This window comes from Mixophyes fleayi, chromosome 2 (genome assembly GCF_038048845.1).
Source record: "Mixophyes fleayi isolate aMixFle1 chromosome 2, aMixFle1.hap1, whole genome shotgun sequence".
Taxonomy (NCBI): domain Eukaryota; kingdom Metazoa; phylum Chordata; class Amphibia; order Anura; family Limnodynastidae; genus Mixophyes; species Mixophyes fleayi.
In genome coordinates, this window is record NC_134403.1 from 197226063 (window position 1) to 197247261 (window position 21199).

The 21199-nt window shown below is 37.6% G+C and overlaps 1 protein-coding gene across 4 annotated transcripts in view; it reads left to right on the top strand.

Moving 5' to 3' along the window:
• The window catches only part of VMP1 (vacuole membrane protein 1), a 120815-nt gene extending 116736 nt beyond the window's left edge, over positions 1-4079 (top strand). For all 4 annotated transcript variants that reach the window (XM_075195295.1, XM_075195294.1, XM_075195297.1 and 1 more), the window contains exons 11-12: positions 1333-1435; positions 2731-4079. In XM_075195295.1, coding sequence (XP_075051396.1) covers positions 1333-1435; positions 2731-2874 — 247 coding nt within the window. In that variant the 3' untranslated portion in view covers positions 2875-4079. The remainder of the gene's footprint in view (positions 1-1332; positions 1436-2730) is intronic.
• Positions 4080-21199: the final 17120 nt, after the last annotated feature.

A 21199-nucleotide genomic window follows, 5' to 3' on the forward strand; every position in this document is an offset into this window, starting at 1 on the left:
ATATATATATATATATATATATATATATATATATATATATATATATATGTGTGTGTGTATTTATGATTATAATATATAATCACCACCACACCCCCCCTTCCCCAAAGATATATAGATACAGGTGTGTGTGTGTATAGATATATATCCGTTAGCAGTATGTATGTTGGCATTGAAGCATGTAGTAGCAATACCTGTAATATATTGAAACCTATTTTTACATGTTTTGTAAGACATCTGTATCTCCTATACCACATACGCAGCTCACACTCTTATCAGGTTAATATTATCATTTTGTTTGTAGTCACATGTTCATATGGTTTTGCTGCTAACTGGGGTATCTGCTATATAGAAACAGAATAATGACGACAGTAACAGTCACTTTCTCCGTCTTGTCTGCATATTTTACTTTGTCCCAGATAAGACATGCAGCTTTAAATTCAATAATGTTCTCCTCTTACATCTGAGAGGCTTCTGGTGCCTTGAATTGCCTGACAACTGGCATTTTATTTAGGTTTTATACATATAACTGGGTTTTGTAATGTGTTGTGAAATATTCCTTTCATATATATATAATATTTTTTAAGCCAGAATAGATTACTAATGTACAAATGAGTGTAAGAAGATACTGTAATTGTTATCAAGATCCAAAAAAATACTTTAGTTCCTTTGTTTCTCTTTCTTTCTTTTCTTTTTTTTTTATCACTGACTTCTGACCAGCAGGGAGGTCCTTTCAGAGCTAGCTAATCCATTCTTTTGCAATAACATGACGCATACATCAGATTCCTAACCCTTACAGTGCCAGGAGAGACACAACACATTGCTCAGCACTGTGCTAGAATCTGTCAGGCTCTTAAAGAGTTAGTACACAGTCTCTTTTTTTTTTTTTTTCCCCTTCTACTTTAAAGAAAGCTACGCCTTTCTGAACACAGAGGGGCGAGACTATTGGAGGGTGGGCAGTTTCTGTTTCAAATGAGGATGACACAAGTACCACTCATTTCCTTATTAATCGGTTCAAACCAGTTCTTACAGGAACCGCTGGTGATAAATGTGGGAGTTCTCAGAAGTCATTCATTTCATTTTCTGCATTGCACCAGTGCACATAGCCCAGCTAAGTGCCTCCCTCATTAGAGAGAAGGGACGCACATTGCTCACATTTCACTAGTGTCTTCCTATGCTGCCCTGACACTAGGACATAGATCAAGACAGGAATCTTATTTTCTTTCCTGGTGGGTAAGTGAAAAAAATACTAACTATCTTGTCTTGGATGTTTGTTTTCCTTGTCTTTTGCATACATCATTCTTCTGCCTGAACCCGGGATGGAAATGGATATAGGGCTGTTCCAAGTATCGGACCTTCCTTGCAAAAGCCGTTCCAGGGATATCTGGAAGCTCAAAGGAAAAAACTCCACCACAAGACAGATGAGGGAGCCCCACAGGTAAGAGAACTTCAGTCCCTGTGTAGGAGGTTTCACTTGTTGTTGTGACATTTTATTGACATTTTAGAAATACAATTTATAAGGTCCTCAGCCAGATATCACAATTACAAGTATTGTATGTTGTTCATGTATTTATGAACAGTTTAATTTTTACAGAATTACTACTTTTAATTTATTAACTCCTAAGACTCCCTTTCTGCCAATTAGTACCAATAAAAATGGTAGTTTTATTCGAAACTATGGCATTTCTCTCCTATTTATTCATGTTTATGATTTATGACCGGCATTGCTGGACATTTGGTAATTACGACATGAGAGATTGACAGAGAAGGTGCAGGAGACAGGGTAGAGAGGGCCCTGCTTAGAGCTAACAGTAACTATTGTAGTTACTGAGATGAGCAATATAACCAGTAATTAGAGCAAGATAAGACCATAAATTTATGTTAACGCCTCCTATTGTTTTTTATTTTTTACTAGTGTCTAATATAAAATATTTTTTATAATGCTGTTGTACATAATTGTCAAACATATCGAACCTCTTAAGCCTATTTTAATAATAGCCTACCTCAATGTAGAATATGTAAAGTATTATAGACACAATTCATTTTAAACCCAGCTTAACTATAAAATAAAATCTCTGCTTCCTGTCACTCCCAAAATACTACTTGTATGGAATATCATTATAGTGTCAGCAGTGTTTCCTTTAGAAGTACAAATATGTCAACTTCTGAGGCAGTACATATTAGAAGGTAACCACTGCATTAAATTATGGCACAAATATTAAAACTAATTTTAATTATAATTTTAAGGCCGGTAGATGTACTTGGCATAAAGTTGGAACAATGGAAGTTAATTCTAGGTTTCCATGTAAAGAGTAATGTCAGCTAGAATATGAAATTGATATAGCTGATGCACACAGATAATTTTCTTTAATGAAATACTGCCACCAACTGGGCAAACACAGCTTACTTCCCATAATGATGACAGAAGGTAGCAAGAACTGCAAACTCATTGTAACTTGTAAGATGGTAATGTAGCAATTTCGGCATGAAATTAGTCATTACAAATATTGATGAAGTCAAAGCAAATTGTAAATAGTGACATTATCACTCGGTATATATTCATGGGCTTTAACTATTAATGTAATTTAGGTGAAGTTTACATGTAACTGTTTAGTTGACTAAGTGGTTTAGTGAGAAATGTATGCTTCTGTATAGTTGGTGTCTGAGCAGTACTTCATGTGTACGTGCACTGTAATGACTTCACCATCCTGCATTGTGCTTTTGTTCCTGCAGAGTGAAAACTGGTTATCGTGGGCATTTGAGAAGCTGGTTATCGTTATGGTTTTCTATTTCATTCTTTCCATCATTAACTCCATGGCACAGAGCTACGCCAAGCGTGTCCAACAGAAAAAGTTATCTGTTGAAAAGACAAAATAAGGGGAATGCACTCTGGGAATAACTGGGAGGGTGATGAAAGACAAAATGCTACTAAGCAGAACCTCAATTGACCTGATTAACCGTTAAATGCAAATTGGCGAATTAAACTTTGGACATTTTAATGCAAAATCTTTTTCTTTTTCTATTTTTCTTTTTTTTTGTTCAAAATCGTATTAAATTATTTTTTTCTAATATTTTTTTCACAATTTAAAAATTAGTTTATTTAATGTGGATAAGACATGTCTGTGTGGCAAAGTAAGGTAATGTATACACATTTTTTTATTTTAAGTTTTTCTTTTGTTATGGTGACTTGGTTTTTTTCCTTTAATTGTAGCTCATATTGTGTAGCGGTAGCTTAGGAAACGTGGGGCTTTCCAATGGTTGCCCATCTACAAGTCTATCTGGCAAAAGGCTGTAATGGTCCGCTGGGACTTGTGGTTCCACAATAACTGGAGAGGCACAGGTTACCTAGCTCTGCTCTAACTTATTCAATGGGCTGTTCTAGTCTGTTGAGTTAAGTCTTTGCAAATATCTGTGTCCTCATGAACTGGATGTCCAATGTGCATTGCTGTTATATTTTTGTTACTTCAGTAATGGTGGGAGAGATTAGTGCTTTGCTGTGCATTGTGCTACCAGCCCTCCTAAGCCTGAAGCTGTGGGGTTCTATATAAGTTGGTTTTATATGTGGACCATATGATTATTTTTTTCTGTTAACGGGGAACACATCAGGCAGGAGAACCCTTTGAAAGAAGCACTGATTATACTACAATTCCTGATGCTTCAAGTATTTTTTCGCAAATATATCCTTTCAACATATAATGACTTCTATGGGAGAGAGGAGAGTGCTCTTGTAACAGACAATAAGCCTACATAGGTAACATTTGTTTCTTTATTTCACAACAGTAATCTTACTACTCCCCTTAAGTAAGTTTCTTACAGACCATATAGACAAATCTAGCGATATTGCTTATCCAGAGATATGTATTTTATCAAGCAGCTAGGAATTGTATTATATTCAGGGTCCTGTTGTTATTGTATAAGACACAAGCTGCTCATTGAAACCAGTGCACATAGTTGGTGACCGTCCAGTTCTTTAAAACTAACTAAATACTTTTTTTCTTATTTTTTTTTTTTCTCTTTTGTTTATTCTGTACATATAGAATGGAAAGTTGAATCTGAACTTTATAAAGCCACCTTTGATCATTCCAGAACTTCTCGTGTCAGTTTTTTACCCTCCCCGTGTTTAATTTTCATTCTTCCTTTTGATGTATGCTTAGTTTTATATTTCTGTTGCATTGTTTCTTTTGTCCACTCCACCCCCGTAGCTGTTGGACCAAAGTTTATTGCGTGCGTGTTAATCTTCCCTGTAGAAGAATCTTTTGTCTATGATTTCCCAATCGTTCTGGCCTTGCAGAACCAGGAAGAAGGAAATGTGTATTTAGCTCTGGCGCTGCGTTCACTGCTGACTTCATGTTACAGCTGCCTTCCTAGAAAACTTCTTCATAGTTCCACTTGTTACCCAGCCAAGCCTGAGTCATTGGCAGCCATGTTAATTCCTGAGAACACAAATTTATTCATTCTTTGTCTCAAACAAAGCACTGATTATTACAGATATTTCAGGTAATTGGAGAGATGCAAAGTGTCATTGTTCTGAGTGCAGGTGATATAGATATTTTATTCACTTGTCATGTTGATAATGGATTATGCACTGACATGCGAGAAGTTGCTGACATTTGTCTTTATTTAGAATGTTACAAATTAATGCCAACCGTGAAGGTATTTCTTCGTTATTTGGCATCCCTTGACGAATCCTACAAGTTTTACCACAGGAATTGCATAAGGGATGCACTTTACAGATTTATGTTGGTTTTGTAGATTTAAATAATCTGTTATGACAGCTTTAATGTTGTGAGCAGTCACGACTGGAAAGTTTAGCTTGGAACTTTATTTTCTTTACATTACATCTATGTGTTGTCTCTAGTAGCGCTTAATAACATCACATGCTCGATTCATTCAGTGGCCATGGGGAAACTATATGGTTAAAATGCACAAGATGGCGAAACCAGCACTAGCTGCTAATGATTTCTATTAAAAGTATTTCATTAGTGTTGTGCTCTGCATCTCTGAACCTTTTGAAGATGCCCTGCGGCTTAGAAACTCCTCACTTATATATTCTGTGAAGTCAGTGTGGGGATCCTTCTGTTCTTAGCACAAACATTCCAAGTGAATGAGTCAACAACTGATGACGCATGTGGGACCATTTTCCAGTCAAATTTAAGCCTAAAAAGTGCACAGAGCTTATCAGAAACAAATAAGACAAAAGTACATTGTGAAGTACCCTATTGAAACATATGTTGTTTGATACTTGATTGTTATCTGCTTTTTACCTCTAAGTTTATTGTGCGGTCATGTGATCATGTTTTAATGCTGACCTTGAATATTTTCAAGGATATCAATCTGGTCCTTGAAAGAGATGTGCTCTGCTGTTTCTTTATCATAGTGTAGCTGCTTAGTAATCCAGTGGCTGTCTTGTACTGTTACAACTGCCTACATCTGTTCTGCAGATGGGTAAAACAACAGCTATTGGAAAAGTAAAACTCCCAATTGATCTGCTAGTGGTTAGTAGAGCATACTGGAAATTGTAGTCCTGTTGAGTTATAGCTTTAACAAATTAATTTGTGCATATTATTAGTGAAAATACTGACATTTTTATTAATTCATTTTTGAGGGTACTGTATCCTTTTTTTAAAAACAAAACAAAAAAAAAAAAACATCTTAACAAGTGACAGGCACTTGCAGAACTGAAGAACCATGTAATTTTAGTTGAATATATTTACTCTGTGTATTTAGCTGTTACATTTCCAAGCAGTGCATGCTTCAAACCAGTCATATCATTGTCTTCTGAACCATTGTATCTTCCTTCCAATTATATTTACATTGCACCTCCATCTATCGTCGTGACATCTCCATGACTGTACCATCCTGTCGGATAGCTTATCAGACTGATGTTGACTGTTGCATATCATGGCAACAACAGTCGGTAGGCTGTCTGACATTTTGGTGTCTTTCACGTGATCAACATTGTCTTGTTCATAGTTGTTTGTTTTTATTATGTTGCAGTCATTACTATGAAATGCATTTAGAACAAAGTCTATATATGTTTATTTGTAGTTTATCATATTTAGTTGTCATTAATGTAATAAATTTACATATGGGCTCCTGTATATATATGTTGGTATGTACATATGTATCTATATATGTACATATAATATTATTATTATCATCATTTATTTGTTAGGCGCCACAAGGTATCCGCAGCGCCGCACACAGTACTAACAGTAGACTATACAGGGTGAAATATATATGTGTGTGTACATATATAATACACACATACATATATATATATATATATATATATATATAACACACATATACAAACACATATGTATGTGTATGTATGTCTGTGTGTGTGTGTATATATATATATATATATATATATATATATATATATATATAATTCTTTCATTCTTATGTCAGTTAACTATAATTCATGAAAAGTTATTCTTCTGGTTGTGAGTGGAGAAAAGTCAACCAATTACTGTTTTTGTGAAAGAGCCAGTGCTTCATATTTTAAATGTGTGACATATTTATGTCTATACTGATAGATTATATAGTATGTTTATCATTTTAAAATAATTGTGCACTCTATATCCGCTCAGTTTTATAGTGTTATAATTATTTATAGAAATCTATACTGATTATTAATAGATCTATGGTTGGCATATTACATTTTTCCTCTTCACAGCTTTTGACACATAATGTAATTTTTCGGGAAAGAAAAATTGCAATTTGCAAATTACACTTCACTAGTACTAGAACTTTGTACCCAGGGACGAACGGAGGATTGTCGGGGGGGTGTTTCCCCCGACCCCAAAAAAAAAAAAACACCCTCCGTTTCTTCAGCGCTGTCCTATACAGCAGCCGCGGCGCTGTCTAAGAAGCGTCCGCGGCGGTGCTGTATACACTACAGCACCGCCGCGGACGCTTCTTTGACAGCGCCGCGGCTGCTGTATAGGACAGTGCAGCTATAGTGGCCACTTAGCGCAGGGGGGGGGGGGGGGGGTTTCTGGAGACTCAGAAACCCCCCCTGCGTGCGCCACTGGTACCTAAGAAGATAATTGTTTTTAAAAAGCCTTTCACCAAACCGATAATCTGATTTGCCTTATATATTGGGTTATACAACCCCTACTTAAAATGAGATCAATGTCACAAGATATGTGACCATATAAAAGGACAAGGCTATAGGCAAAGTGCTTTTATACAAGTCACACAAGAATATGAGGCAGCATTTAGTATCTGTAATAATTTCCAATAAGGAGTCCATTATTCCCAATAGCACACAAGTTTTTATGGCGACCATTGGAGTTAGTATTATTAACATTACTTGTGTAGTATGTGATTAAATGCAAGATGCCATACAAATGTGTCAGAACAGGAGTGATTAGGTGCAGTATTTTACCACTTGTCTGATAATAGAAATAAAACACATAACAGCATAATGGTAATAAGAGTGGTCTATTTTATTAATGGTACGTGATATTGAAGTGCGAGTAGCCTTCAATAGCCTATTATATCAAATTGCCCTTTTTAGCACATGTTTAGAAGTGTGAACAGCAAGCTTTAGCAGGAGTTCTCTATGAACTTACCTCATACATCTAATGCTAGAAGGAATAGATGAACCAATGTCTTCTATTTTGTTTGTATTTTTATGTTAAAAAATAAAGACACTTTAAAAAGGCACTGCTCCTTGTTTCATTAGTGTGACATTATAGCTTTTTTAAATAATTCTTATGGGGTTTTTTTGTGTGTTTATTATATAGGTTTTAAATATAAAATACTTGCAATAGTTTGTTAGTGCTTGCCCAGGCTTGAAAACTTGGATTCAGTTGGTCGCAAGTTGCTGGCAGACATTGCCTTAATGTCCAGCTACGATTATTGCCAACCAATACGGAAACAAATCATTTTCTCCTCGCATCTCGGATTCTGAGATGTTGGTACTAAATCTTGAGGCGATGGGTCTCCTCGGACTGTTCCGGAGACAAATCGCAGCCGATTGAATTCCACTCTTAGAGTAGGAATTAAGAATTTGTAATTTGCGCTAGTTTTTGGTTGAAATAAAGTGACTTCTCAATCACAGAGCATTCATTCACACTCATACTCCATTGGTGGGCTAAAGGTATTTAATAAACAATGTTACCATTCAAATAGGAAACACATTTTTTTATTTTTTTTTAAAGTGTCATCTTTATTAGCAGAAAATGTTTCGGTTTCACAAAAGTGATACAATTAAATAGTTGTTTGGGGCTATCGTTAAAAGCTAGCAGCACTTGAATTGCATTATTAGACATCATACCTCCTCACAACCAGCAGAAACATGATTTTATAATTTTAGGGACCATTTCAGTTGGATAGAACTCACATTAGCAGGAGCTGCAGGATAATTATTGATGAAATGTTCATATACATTCATACATACACACATAATTTAGCCCCAAGGTGTTGGACCAGAGCAGAGGGATGACTACATCACCCAATTTGCATTACTTATTAAATTTACCTATTATGACCCAAGGACTTCTGTCCCCCCTACAAGAACATATTTCATTTCTCATTAAGATCTATATGAGGCAAATATTTTTTCCTATATGCCCACCTTGATTCTGATTGTAAGAAGACATTTTATTTACTCCTAATTTTCGTGCTTCCATTAAAATTCATTGCTCCTGTATTATCAGACTGATATTCCCAATAAAAGGGAGGAGATGGAATCTTATATGTTCCAGGATCCTCTGTCAAAATTCCCTCCAGGATTTTCAGATGTAGATCCTGGGACATTGAGGCCAGAGGCAATAAGCTGACTCCCTCTGTGTTCATATACAGTTTACGATCATAGGACCTGATTTATTAAGGAAAGTTAAATAAAAAATTGAGTAAGTAGTCTCCTGGACAACACCATGGTACAATGGGGTGCAAATTAGTTCTCTATGTTACACATAAGTTAAATACTGTCTGTTTTTTCATGTAGCGCACAAATATTTGTTAGCTTATTTGTACACTGAAAGTTAAAGTTGATATGTGTGTGCTACAAGACAAAACAGTATTTAACTTAAATGCAAAATAGAAAACTAATTTGCACCCCCTTGCATTGTAACATGGTTTTTTTCCAGGAGACTACTTACTCAACTTTTTACTTAACTTTCCTTAATGAATCAGGCCCATAGCTTCTAACACCAAAACTATCATATGCCTTAACGGACACCTCAATTTCCTCAAAACATGCTAGCATCATCTTGTCACCTACTGTTTTCATAGTGAGAATGAGTGCTTCCACATTTTCCATATTAAATTTCAAATGAACTTTGCCTTCAGAAACCTTCCTAGCGATTTGGTGATCAGGGGCTAGATTTACTAAGCTGCGGGTTTGAAAAAGTGGAGATGTTGCCTATAGCAACCAATCAGATTCTAGCTGTCAATTTGTAGAAGGTACTAAATAAATGAAAGCTAGAATCTGATTGGTTGCTATAGGCAACATCCCCACTTTTTCAAACCCGCAGCTTAGTAAATCTAGCCCCAGGTGTTTGAACTACTGAATTCTCTCTGTATATTAAGCATTATATTCTCTCTAATTGTAGGAACTATTCCAAAGACTTGAGTAATAAAATATTTTTTCCTTGAGCTTCTGCTGATCCAGCCATATTACTGTAGTCCGTCTGGCAGAACATATTTGTCTTGGAGAGCCCAGTTAGATCTAGAAAAGCATTATTGAGGATTCATTATTGATGTGCAAATCTCATTTGTATATGGAGACCTCTATCTGTATATTCGAACAAAATAAGCTTCTAACAAACTTCTGTCCTCTCTGTCCAAACTCATCCTCTAGAAATCATGATATAATTGATATGAAATATAAAATGTGATAAACAGTATGCCGTAAGCACAATAAGCAGCAGTGGCTCTTGGCTTCATAGGTGTTTTAATAAAATTCAATGACAATGTGATACTTGGATTTCTTGATGACAAGGTAGCACTGCCACTACTAAGGGGGCAGAAGTTGTAAATATTTCTCCCATGCTTCTGTCCTATCACAGTTTTGTGGGTGCCGTCACTTACATACAGCTCTGCTATTTACCCTTTTTCTAGTCATCAAATGTAATAAAAAGCGTTAGTCAAGTTTACTGAGAATATGTTGAATAATATACTCATTAATTAGTTTTTCAGGTTTCAAAATATTACTGTGTGAATAAGGAAATATTCCCATTTGTAATATAAATGCTACAAATTAAAATAACTACTGAAATGTATTCCCACTAAAGTATATCTGAGTAGTGTAAATAACCTTTTAAAATTGCCTTATTTATAGTCTCTGCCAAATGTTTTGGCAAATTGTTGTGTTTTGAGACATCTAATCCACGCATTACAGACAGTTCCTGTTCCGATATGAAAAAGTCTTATAAAGGCACACATCCAAGTGGGTAAACGCTGTGTAATTTATTTTTTATTGGAGCATGATGAGCAGAGCAACATGTTTTTATAACTGCAAGTACTGTGACTGTAACAGTGCGATGTTTTTGCCAAATATTTGTCCAATATAAAACTCTTGGATTTATAGGGTTTATATAAGGTGCTGCTGCATCATTTACAATCTGTTTTGTCTGGAAAGTAAAAGTATTTTTGTTAGGTTGATATTGCAGTTTCAACATAAATCTTACGGTATTCCTTGCACTTTGGGTTTTATTTTCCAGTAAATATTTAATATTCCCATAACATAAATACACATGTACTCCGATCGGCCACAACATTAAAACCACTGACAAGTGAAGTGAAGAACATTGATTATTTTGTTATAATAGCACCTGTTAAAGGGTGGGATATATTGGGCAGCAAGTGCAGACTCAGTTCTTGAAGTTGATGTGTTGGATGCAACTGGTGAACTGGTGACAGGGTCATGGGTGGCCAGGGCTCATTGATGCATGTGGGAGTGTAGGCTAGCTTGTCTGGTCCAATCCCACAGAAAAGCTACTGTAGCACAAATGGATGAAAATGTTAATGCTGGTTATGATAGAAAGGTGTCACACAGTCCATCACAGCTTGCTGCATAGCCGCAGACCGGTCAGAGTGCCCATGCTGACCCCTGTCCACTGCCGAAAGGGCCTACAATGGGCATGTGAGCAAAAAAACTGGGCCATGGAGCAATGAAAGAAGGCGGCCTGGTCTGGTGAATCATGTTTTCTTTTACATCATATGGTCGGCCAGGTTTGTGTTGCTTCGTTTACCTGGTTAAGTGATGGCACCAGGATCCACTATGGGAGGAAGGCAACCCGCCAGAGGCAATGTGATGCTCTGGCCAGCCTTGGTCCTGGCATTAATGTGGATCTTACTTTGACACATACCACCTACCTAAACATTGTTGCAGACAAAGTACAACCCGTCATGGGAACAGTATTCCCTGATGGTAGTGGCCAAAATCTTTAAAATTAATATACTTTAAATCATTGCAACAGGGCCAAATCCTGTAAGAATGCGTTAAACATTCCATCTAAATATTGGTGACTGTGCTTCTGGTTTCGACTGTAAAACCCAATGAACATTAATCATACATCACATTTATGTACATAAGGTTTTACTTTCAAAAACTAATTTGTCACAATCGGTCCAGCTCCTCCCATCTTGCTGAATGCTGAACTGCTCTATTTTCTGATTAGTAAGCTTTGCTGTGTATAATAATATTGGAGAAATTTGAATCTATAGTAGTGTACATTATGGCTCAAAACAGTAGATACTAACAGCAACCAGTGCAGTCTCAAATTAAATAAAAAACAATTCCCAACATAATTACATTGACTTACGAAATAGTTATGATCTTCCCCACCAGTAGCATGTAAAATTTGGAGGATTGTCACTGGATTGTTTCCACTACCTTTTGTAAAAGAGACCCATTGCACAAAGGCTTCTTAGGGGTATATTTAAAAAGGGGAGATGTTGCCTATAGCAACCAATCAGATTCAAGTTATCATTTATTTAGCGCATTCTACAAAATGAAAGCTAGAATCTGATTGGTTGCTATAGGCAACATCTCCACTTCTTCAAACCCGCAGTTTAGTAAATCTAGCCCTTAGTCTGTTATATCTAGGTGGCCATTTATCAAAACAGAATATCTAAAATATCTCCCCATCAGGATAAATAACTGTTGTATCAACTAGCTCCTGGCACCTCTTTGGGTTATACTGCAAGAAAACATAAGTACAGGCAATAATTTTGTTACTGACATCAGCAGCAGCTATTTATATAGCGCCACTAATTCCGCAGTGCTGTACAGAGAACTCACTCACATCTGTCCCTGCCCCATTGGAGCTTGCACACAAAGACTAGGGTCAATTTGATAGCAACCAATTAACTTACAAGTAAGTTTTTAGAGTGTAGTAAGAAACCAGAGCACCTGGAGGAAACCCACGCAAACACAGGGAGAACATACAAACTCCACACAGATAAGGCCATGGTCGGGAATTGAACTCATGACCCCAGTGCCGTGATGCAGAAGTGCTAACCACTAGAGTGTTTAGCACTTGCAGCTTTGCTCGGACACAACCCACCTCTATTATCTTTCAGCAGTCTTTTTCCTGACATTGCAAGACACATAGAGATACCAAGCATGTCTGCTCCTACACAGGTAGGCTTTGTAATTATAATAAAAAGATACACACTTATCCTAACTCAAAATGATTTAAAATGTTCAGATTCATTTCATTTACAAATGTGCGGTACAGGTGTGTAGACTATTCTTGCCCCCTAGTTTTGCTAATTTATAAATAAGTAGCTGGGAGAAAAGTTACTTTTATAATATGACAGTGCAAATACAGGAGGAGATGATCTTGTTATGGTGTGAAACAAAAATAGTGGTTTTATGAGTTTTGTTGCTGAGAATGTTTTTAGTCTTAACTTTAGCTCAAATACTAGTACTGTGAAAATAGAATTCTTGCATCTAGTTTTGGAGCGCATTGAGAGGAAAGTTATCGCATACAGTTATTTCAAACCAGTAGATTCCAACAAGTACATAAAATATAACAATGCATGTCTTACAAGGTGTAAGACCAATATTCCATTTTCCCAGTTCTTCCATATCAAGATGAATTGGTGCTTGTAGAAGAGATCTGTGGGACACATTTTACTATGTCCAGAGGTTAACCAGGTACACTAATTAAGGAAACTATAGCGAGAACCCAAAGTAGTACAAACAAAAGACCATTTGGATTAAAATAAAACAACCAGAGACACTGTCCCATTAGTTACTAAGTTTAATAGCTAGGCGAAATATATTTAGGGGTAGATGTAAGCAATGTTAAATAAAAGATATATCATCATGCCCCAAAGCTCTGTTTGAATGAATACAATTCAGAGTCTAAATTTTTATCTTGTTAAACCTTAGATCATGCAATTATGGGTGAAAAAGTAGGAGACATTTTTAAATTGTTATCTCAATATGAGATGTACTGGACTAACCAACTGAATACCAACAAAATACGTTATTCCCATTAGGTTTAAAAGAGGGATAGAAAATTGCTCCATTTTTATGATTTTGTAATGTTTATAGGCATTTTATATGCATATAGGGCCAGAGTCATTAAGGAGAGCAAAACAAGAAAAAGGAGTAAGTTTGCTCCTGGAAATTAATACAGGCTGTTATTTTTCATGTAGCCCACAAATATTTGATAGCTTTATTTTTACACTGAAATGTAAAGTTGATCTAGGACGGACATACCCTATCCCAACTATAAATCTGTCCCCGCATTTTAAATTTACCTCCCCCTCTAATGCAACATGGGTTGTTTTTTTTATATATTTTCATTTACTATTTGTTTCATTTCAACCAGCGCTCTTCTGTTTTTTTTTATTGGCAGGGTAAAAGCCAACATTTTCATTTGCCCGACACTCAGAAAATGCTGACAATGTGATGGCATTGTGATTGTATTGTCACTGTCTGCAAACATTAAATGAGCAATGCCTGCAACAAAAAAAGTGTTAAAAAAAAGAGAAAGATGTGATAAAAGTTAAAACTACCCCTCCTCCCTCCCAAAACAGCTAAAAAAAAAACTTGTGTTGACACCCGGCAGACCCATTAGCCCCCGGCACACTAACAAAAAGGTGTGGGGTTCCCTCGATTTTACTAGAACCAACATTATGCATTGCCAACTCAAGATGGCGGCAATATAGCAGGGGAACTAACTCACAGCATGAGGTCCCCCTGCCATGATCCAATCAGCCACAGGCTAGTCAGCATGGGGCTGGATTCCCTATGGAGTTGGGGACAGGGAAAAAATCCCCCCCGCCCCACTCCCTTTGCAGTACCCAGCCCAGTGCCAAAAGCATCAGGGCCACTTCCCACACCACTGGGTGGTGGTACAAACTGTCAGCAGATAATAGTATGTGGGTGTGTTCTGTCCTTGGCATATCTGGGTCCAGATAAGAAGTGGGACATATCTCCCAACTGTCCCTGCAGTTGGGTCAAAGTTTTCAGCTTTGACTACCGCTTCTGTTGTATTAAGCTAATTTGATGCTTGGCTGGGTTCTGAAATGTTAGGGCCCTGTTTGGAAAAGAGATAGGGACTATTCATCACTGGGAAAACTGAGCAATGAGTTGAACCCCCCCCCCACCCCACCACCCTTCCATATCCAGCTAGGACATTATTAATAATTATTAAGCACAAGAAAATGTTATTAAATACCTCCACTAATTTCTCCCAGACATTAAATCATATTAATTTTTAATAATTAGGCATATTTGTCCCCAAACAGCCACAGCATTTAATTAATAGCATCCGCATTTAACAATCCTATTCCTTCTAATCAGACCTGCACTTTTAAACGCAAGTTTGAAGCACTATGCATACAATATACTAAATTAAAATGAATAATGAGCCCTGTGTTTTCCTACACTGCTCTTGCTACTCCCTTTTCCTCATTACATTTTTTATAGTGCGCTTTACAGTGACTTTAAGAGGAGGCAATTTATGATCATGTCTGTGTATAACATCTACTCAGGATAGCAACAATAATTGTTAGTGACAACAATGATTTTCTTAATTAGCTTTTGGTTTAGTTTTTTTTTTTTTGTAACTTTATTGCTAACAGGATAATAGGTCCCATAACTGTATGTGTAGTAGCATAAATCTAGCCGATATTCAGCATTGAAGATAAACGGAAACTTACATTGTGGCCAGAATTGTTTCCCAAACAAAGTACCTCTCAGATGTTACAAATATTGCTTCACAGTGAGCCAGACCTCATTTTATCACATGGTTTTCATCTGATTTTATTTCTGCTGCCTAAACAGGTTTTTTGTTTTCTTCCTCTTGATCACGATTGGTCTAAGAACATAAGACTGTATATTCTGTTTAAGGTTCACAGTGTGTCAGGACATTTGGTTCCTTATAATGCATCCCAGTAATTATTAACAGATGACTTAAGTTCTTAAGAATCGGTTGCTGGTTCTTTTCCAGTTAATGCACATAAAGTAATTGCTAAATAGTAGTTTTGTATTAAGATATAAATAGTTTCCTTTCCACGGGTTTGTGTAATGTGGGTGCTCACTGCCAGTGGGCTAGTCCTACTGCTGAAGGCTCTACCAGGCTCTCAGTCATCCCATCACTGGGCTATACTGTAAAGAGGGCCCCTGCACATGCAAGTCTGAAAACCAGGTAGAACATCACAATTTCATTAATACAGTGCAGTTAATTTCACAGTAGTTGTAGTAAATGGGTACTAGACCATCTCTCAACAAAGTCCATTGGAAACCTCCACCACATACTTGTAGTTGCAATAAAAACTTCACTCTTCTCCTTTACAGTGTCATGTGTAGCAGCTATCCTGCTTTCCTTTTTTTTTAAAAAAAAAAAAAAATAATCCTCCAGTATCACAACTAACTAAGATCCCCTTCTCTGATGTAGTTTTATCAAAAACATCAACTGTGGAGTGCAACCCACTAAGCAGTACCCAGCCTAAGAGGCATTGTACAAGAGCAATATGTTTAACTACTGTTTGCTTTCCTCTGTTTTGATCTGTTGAGTATTCTGTGCATAGTTTGAGTTAAGTTCACTTACTTACCAGAGCGAGAGTAGAAGATCAGTCTTTAGAATGGATTGAAGTGTGGGTCTATGGGTGTCAGGAATGCCAAATAGCAGGAGTTTGCAATAGTCAAGACGGGAGTTGATGAGACAATGGATAAGAGTTTTGGTATCATGTTAAGTAAGAAAAGGGCATATTCTGGCAATGTTTATAAGGTGGAGTTGACAGGACTGGAAGAGAGTTAATGAAGTAAGCTGTTTTTGGCGCTCTGACAAAACGAGGTCCAGGTGGATCCTGACAGCTGGGTGCAGAGGGTCTAGCAGCCAAACAGAGATGGTGACAACAATCACAACTGAGCTCAGTGAGTAGCTGAACAGATGTTGAAACAGCAATGAGAGTTGACCTCTGAGGGATGTAGATGTGGGTATGGTTTATAAGTCTGCAATATTTTTTTTTCTCATTATTCCATATGTCTCCATGAGAGAATATAAGAAGAGCAATTGCTTGGAACTATAAATTGATTTTCATAAGTCATCCTGTATAAGAAGGAACACACATCACAAGAACTTTCCACGGAAAAGGTTGCTTACACATTTTCTTCTGTATATTAATGGAAAGACTTCAGACATTGTTAACGTTCAAGACTTTTTGGTTAGTAGCACCAACCCTATGTTTATTTTGTGTCTTTACTGTAAAGATGAGCCAGTCTGCTTGCTCAGAAAGTGGTAAAGATACTCTTGGGGGTGTATTTACTAAACTGTGGGTTTGAAAAAGTGGAGATGTTGCCTATAGCAACCAATCAGATTTTAGCTGTCATTTTGTGGAATGCACTAAATAAATGAAAGCTAGAATCTGATTGGTTGCTATACACTTTTCCTAACACGCAGTTTAGTAAACCTAGCCTGTAGTATTACTAGGAGTCACCCCTGCCCTCTGTCACGCCTGAAGATCTGTCTGTACCCAGACTGGGTTGTGTCTCTGGAGCTGGACTGGTGACTACATGGACAAAGCTGGGTGGCCTAATAATGTTCATCTGCATGTAGTGAATGGACTGCTGCTGATGGTAATTACACTAGCAGAGGAGAGCAAACAGGAACTGAATTGCTGGACCGTACTGAAACCGGAATACTTTAACCGGAATGCAGACTACACTGGCGGAGCTGCATTAATAGCAAGACTGCAAACTGCTGGAAGTGCATCTGAAATACAACATTGCACTAGCAACAGGTAAAGGCTCCAGGAAGTCCTTTTATGTTTGTTGTTGATTCCTGTTTGGAGACTGCAATCAGCTGGGCAGAAGCAGCACTCTGAGTTGCTGAGATGGATCAGGTGACTATATCCAAGATGGCAGCTTCCATGGACTGGTTTTGGAGGGAATCTGAAATGAAGGCTGTTATCATCTGATTGGCTCAAAGGAATAATGTGACCGAATCCAAGATGGCTGCATCCATACTCTGATTCTGGAGGGATCTCTGGAGTAGAGACAGACTGGACAGCATCTTACAGAGAGGTCTGAAACCAGCAGAGCCCAAGGACTGCAGGGACAACTTGGAAAGGCAACAAAGAGGTAAGTGAGAGGTAACCTTAGAGCCTGGTGTGTGACACTCTCAATCAGATGAGAGAGTTGACTAGCAAAATAATACATTTTAAGAATTGGCAATGGAACTCATTGGTTTACAAAGTGCATTGAGTGTGACCCTTTTCCTTTTCTCACCCCATAAATGTATTTATATTAACAAAGATCTTATTAGATATGTAGATTGGAAAATGATGCAATGGGTGTAAATATGTGGCCTGGATTTATTCTCCCTGTAACTGTGAGAGGATGCTTCTTCTAGAAATGAGATTTATTTTTAAGAACCTCCGTTACTCAGTCAATATTAAGATTTATTTTATAGGAAGGGTCACCAGTATTCCATATGCCCATGTATTTGAATGTATTAGTCCATTGCGCCTGCAAGAGGAGTTTATTGCATCTGGAGTGACCTATCTCAATTGAAAGATATTAGACTTGCGCCCATTAATCAGAAGGCCTGATAAATGCCCAAAGGCATCCACAGTTGCAAGGAGATTGTGCAGCGAGCAATCAGTATCTGGCAGGAACAAGAGCACATCATCAACATACTGTAGAATGCTATTTGATCCATGGAGTCACCACCTTGAAGACCCTGAATATGTGGATGTGCCAAGAAATTGCTGTTTTAAAAGAAAAGCTTGTCATCGTTCAGCAAGAGGTGCAAATATCAAGAGAGTCTATAAAGGAACTTGTGGAATGCAAATTAGTGAAGCTGCAGAGCGTGAAAAACTTGAACGATGGCTCCATGAAGAAAAGCCTCTTTCTAATAAGCATGCCGTGGAACGTAGCAAAGTTATGGCCTTAGCATCCTCTCTAAGGGAAGAGTAAACACAAAGGATGAGAGCGTCCAATTGTGTAAACCTGAAGTCCCTGTCCCCAAGGAGCTGCCCCATAGCAATGTTCAGTCCGAGCTGTCTTCCAGCACTATTTGGTCAGTGGAGCCGCATAGCGCTGTTGGTCAGAGAAGCTTTATAGTGCTAGGACTAGTTTGAGGTCCAGCTATAAACGTGTTTGACTGGAGGTGTTTCAAATGCGGAGAGCGTGGACACCTTAAAGCCAAGTCACAATAAACACATGGACTGTTCACTTGCCCAACTTGGGCCTGCCTTTCTAGATTGCTGTCCCAAGTGTATAGCAACCAGAGGACCCGCTTTAACTAAATTCACTGTGTGAGTGAACTACAAGGTTGTCCAGGCAGACGTAGACTCTGCAAGTAAACTTACACTGGTCTCCAGCTCTGTCTTAGGAGGTAATGGCTGCCATAACGCCTATGCTGCTGTATCTGCTTATTCTGGGATGAGATTTCCCACTGCGTAAAGAGGTCCTCTGTGAACAGGTCCAGCCGGACATGCCAGCAACTGAGTCACTGATTGGAAGCCCAGTCTTAATGGATCTGCCAAGAAACTCACAGTACGTGGATTTCGATAAAAAAGTAAAGGGGGGGATTCCGACTGCCGGCAATGTCCGCGTACCACATCTCCAGAAATTTTGTCTCCCCTATGTTATTACTTTATGAATAAATTAGTTTGTAGTTTAATATTGTATGTAATTTTCTCTCATCATTATTGATTTTATGTTTAAGGGGTTTTGAGCGCCTCTTCATTTTTATTGTTTATTTAGCTTTGTATAGTTTCAGATCCCTTAGAGGCAGCCATTTCTCTTATACAATTGCAATTGTGTTTCATTATTTGACCATTTCCAAACATATAGATATATGTGATTATTTTTATCACACATATTTTGCTTGTTATATAATTATATATTGTGTCATCTCTGTTGTATACTGTGTTCACTTATTCTTTTCCAAATTTCATGTACCTAAACACTTTTACAAACAGGTCCGAACATTCCAGGATCCATACAAGAATCCAGTACCAGGTTGTGAAAGCTACAATAACAGGTAGGTGAGAGCAACACCGTTTTAATACATAATGGGCCTGATTTATTAAGGAAAGGAAAGCAAAAAATTAGTAACTTCGAACCTTGACAAAACCATGTTGTATTGGAGGGGGAGGTAAATTAAAAATATGAGGATTTCTAATTGTCTTAGATCAACTTTTAATGTCAGTGTAAAAATAAAGCTATCAAGTATTTGCCTCCTACATAAAAAAAAAGCCAGTATTTTTCTTATGTCCAAAATAATAAACTCATTTGCACCCCTTGCATTGCAACATGATTTTGCCAAGGTTCAAAGTTACTAATTTTTTTGCTTTCCTTTCCTTAATAAATCAGGCCCAATATGTCATGTCTAAAGAAGCAAAGCCACAGCCCATATTGGCCATGCTCCCATCACTATCGCTTCGACAGCAGTGCACATCGCTTCACCTACTATGTGTGGAGGGGGAGGGGCAGAAAGTTGCGTATCGGGGCCTCAAATTCCTCTTGGCAGACTTGGTTGTAGGCTCTTCTGTGCAATGTGAGTCTCTGCTATGTGGCTACAATTGGCTGTTTCAGGACTTTGGGGCTCTCTGTGCAATGTGACTAGCATTGGGGGTTAATGTGAAATGGAACTCTATTTTTTGGGGGGTGGGGGGCAAGGCAATTTTGTTTCATTTGCCGTCAGTGCTAAAGCACTGGACATATATATTGCAGATCTTGATGGCTAATGCTATTGCCGAGAGTATAGGAGTGGTGATAGTAAGGGAGGAAAAACAGGGGGGAAGGGGCGTAGATGTAACTTATCTAGACTTTGGTGAGGCTTTCAACACTTTTGCAGATGACACAAAGATATGCTACAGAGTAGACACACAACAACAAATGATTGCTGATCTAGGTAGACTAGAAGAATGTTCAAGAGTGTGGCAACTACAGTTTAATGCCAAACAATGTAAAATCATGCACTTGGGTCTCAAAAACCCAAAGGCTACATTTAGTATTAAATGGCACTATAATGGAAACTACTGAGGACAAAAGAGATCTAGGAGTCACTATTTCAGTTGACTTAAATGCAGGCAAGCAATGTAACAAAGCAATGAGAAAGTCAAGTCTGATGTTTGGTTAAATAGAAGAGGAAAGAAAGAAGTAATAAAGCCACTGTCATTGGTACGGCCCCATCTAGAGTACTGTGTTCAGATCTGGAGGCCAAATGTCCAGAAGGATATATATACATTAGAGATTGAACAAAGAAGGGCATCTAAAATCTTACATGCCCTACAGCACAAAACTTACTGGAAAAGACTAAAATTTCTTAATATGTATAGTGTGGAGCAGAGAAGGGAAGGGGGGACATGATAGAAACTTTCAAATATATCAAGGGTTTGAACAAGGTACAGGAGGTAAACATTCTTCAAAGGAAGAGAAGTACTAGAACACGAGGATATGGACTGAAACTGGAGGGAAATAGGTTCAGAGGAAATTTTAAGGAAAAACTACTTCACAGAGAGGGTAGTGGATAAGTGGAAAAGCCTCTCATCAGAGGTGGTTGAGGCTAATACATTAGAGAAATTTAAACATGCTTGGGATGGACATAAGGATATCCTTACAAAGAACTAAGGATCAAATGGGGTTTGAGTTTACCATAGGTTAAAAAATGGGCAGACTAGATTGGTCAAGCGGTTCTTATCTGACATCAAATTCTATGTTTCTAAAGGAAGTGATTTGAGTCATTTTTTCCATGTAAAGGGGAATTCC